The sequence below is a fragment of the Priapulus caudatus genome, unplaced genomic scaffold, assembly GCF_000485595.1.
Source record: "Priapulus caudatus unplaced genomic scaffold, Priapulus_caudatus-5.0.1 Scaffold24086, whole genome shotgun sequence".
Lineage (NCBI taxonomy): Eukaryota > Metazoa > Priapulida > Priapulimorpha > Priapulimorphida > Priapulidae > Priapulus > Priapulus caudatus.
The window spans coordinates 1-467 of record NW_014601147.1 but is presented as its reverse complement, the minus strand read 5'-3'; the positions used below and the strand labels follow the sequence as shown (position 1 = coordinate 467).

Sequence of the window (467 nt, the reverse complement as noted above, 5' to 3'; positions counted from 1 at the left end):
ATGTTGCATTAACAGAAAGCAATAAACCTTCGTTTTTGTAGAAACCAACTAAAGGTGCAGTTTGGTCGTTGTATACGTTTAGACGGTTGCTGATAGCTTCTTCAGTTTCATCATCACGTTGTACAACAGGCTCGCCACATTTATCACACTTGCCTTCAACTGCAGGTGGGTTAGATTTAACATTGTAGATTTCACCACAGCCAGAACAAGTACGACGTGTTGTTAAACGATCAAGAATTACGTCACGTGCAACGTCAATTTCAACCGCGCAATCTAATGTTTCGCCCATTTCTGCAAGCATAACTTTTAAAGCTTCTGCTTGAGGAATAGTGCGTGGGAAACCATCTAGTAAGTAACCTGCTTTACAATCATCTTCTTTAAGACGTTCAGCCATAATGCCCATGATTAAGTCATCAGAAACAAGATCGCCAGCATTCATTGCTGCTTTAGCTTGATTGCCTAGTTCA

At 40.7% G+C, this 467-nt stretch overlaps 1 protein-coding gene across 1 annotated transcript; it reads right to left on the bottom strand.

Annotated features, from left to right (window-relative positions):
- Window positions 1-13: 13 nt before the first annotated feature.
- LOC106820570 (adenylate kinase-like) lies at window positions 14-463 on the bottom strand (the record flags this gene model as incomplete). The annotated part of the gene is made up of 1 exon (XM_014825079.1): window positions 14-463. A coding segment is annotated over one exon (450 nt), but the record flags the coding sequence as incomplete, so codon positions are not given.
- Between the last annotated feature and the right edge of the window lie 4 nt (window positions 464-467).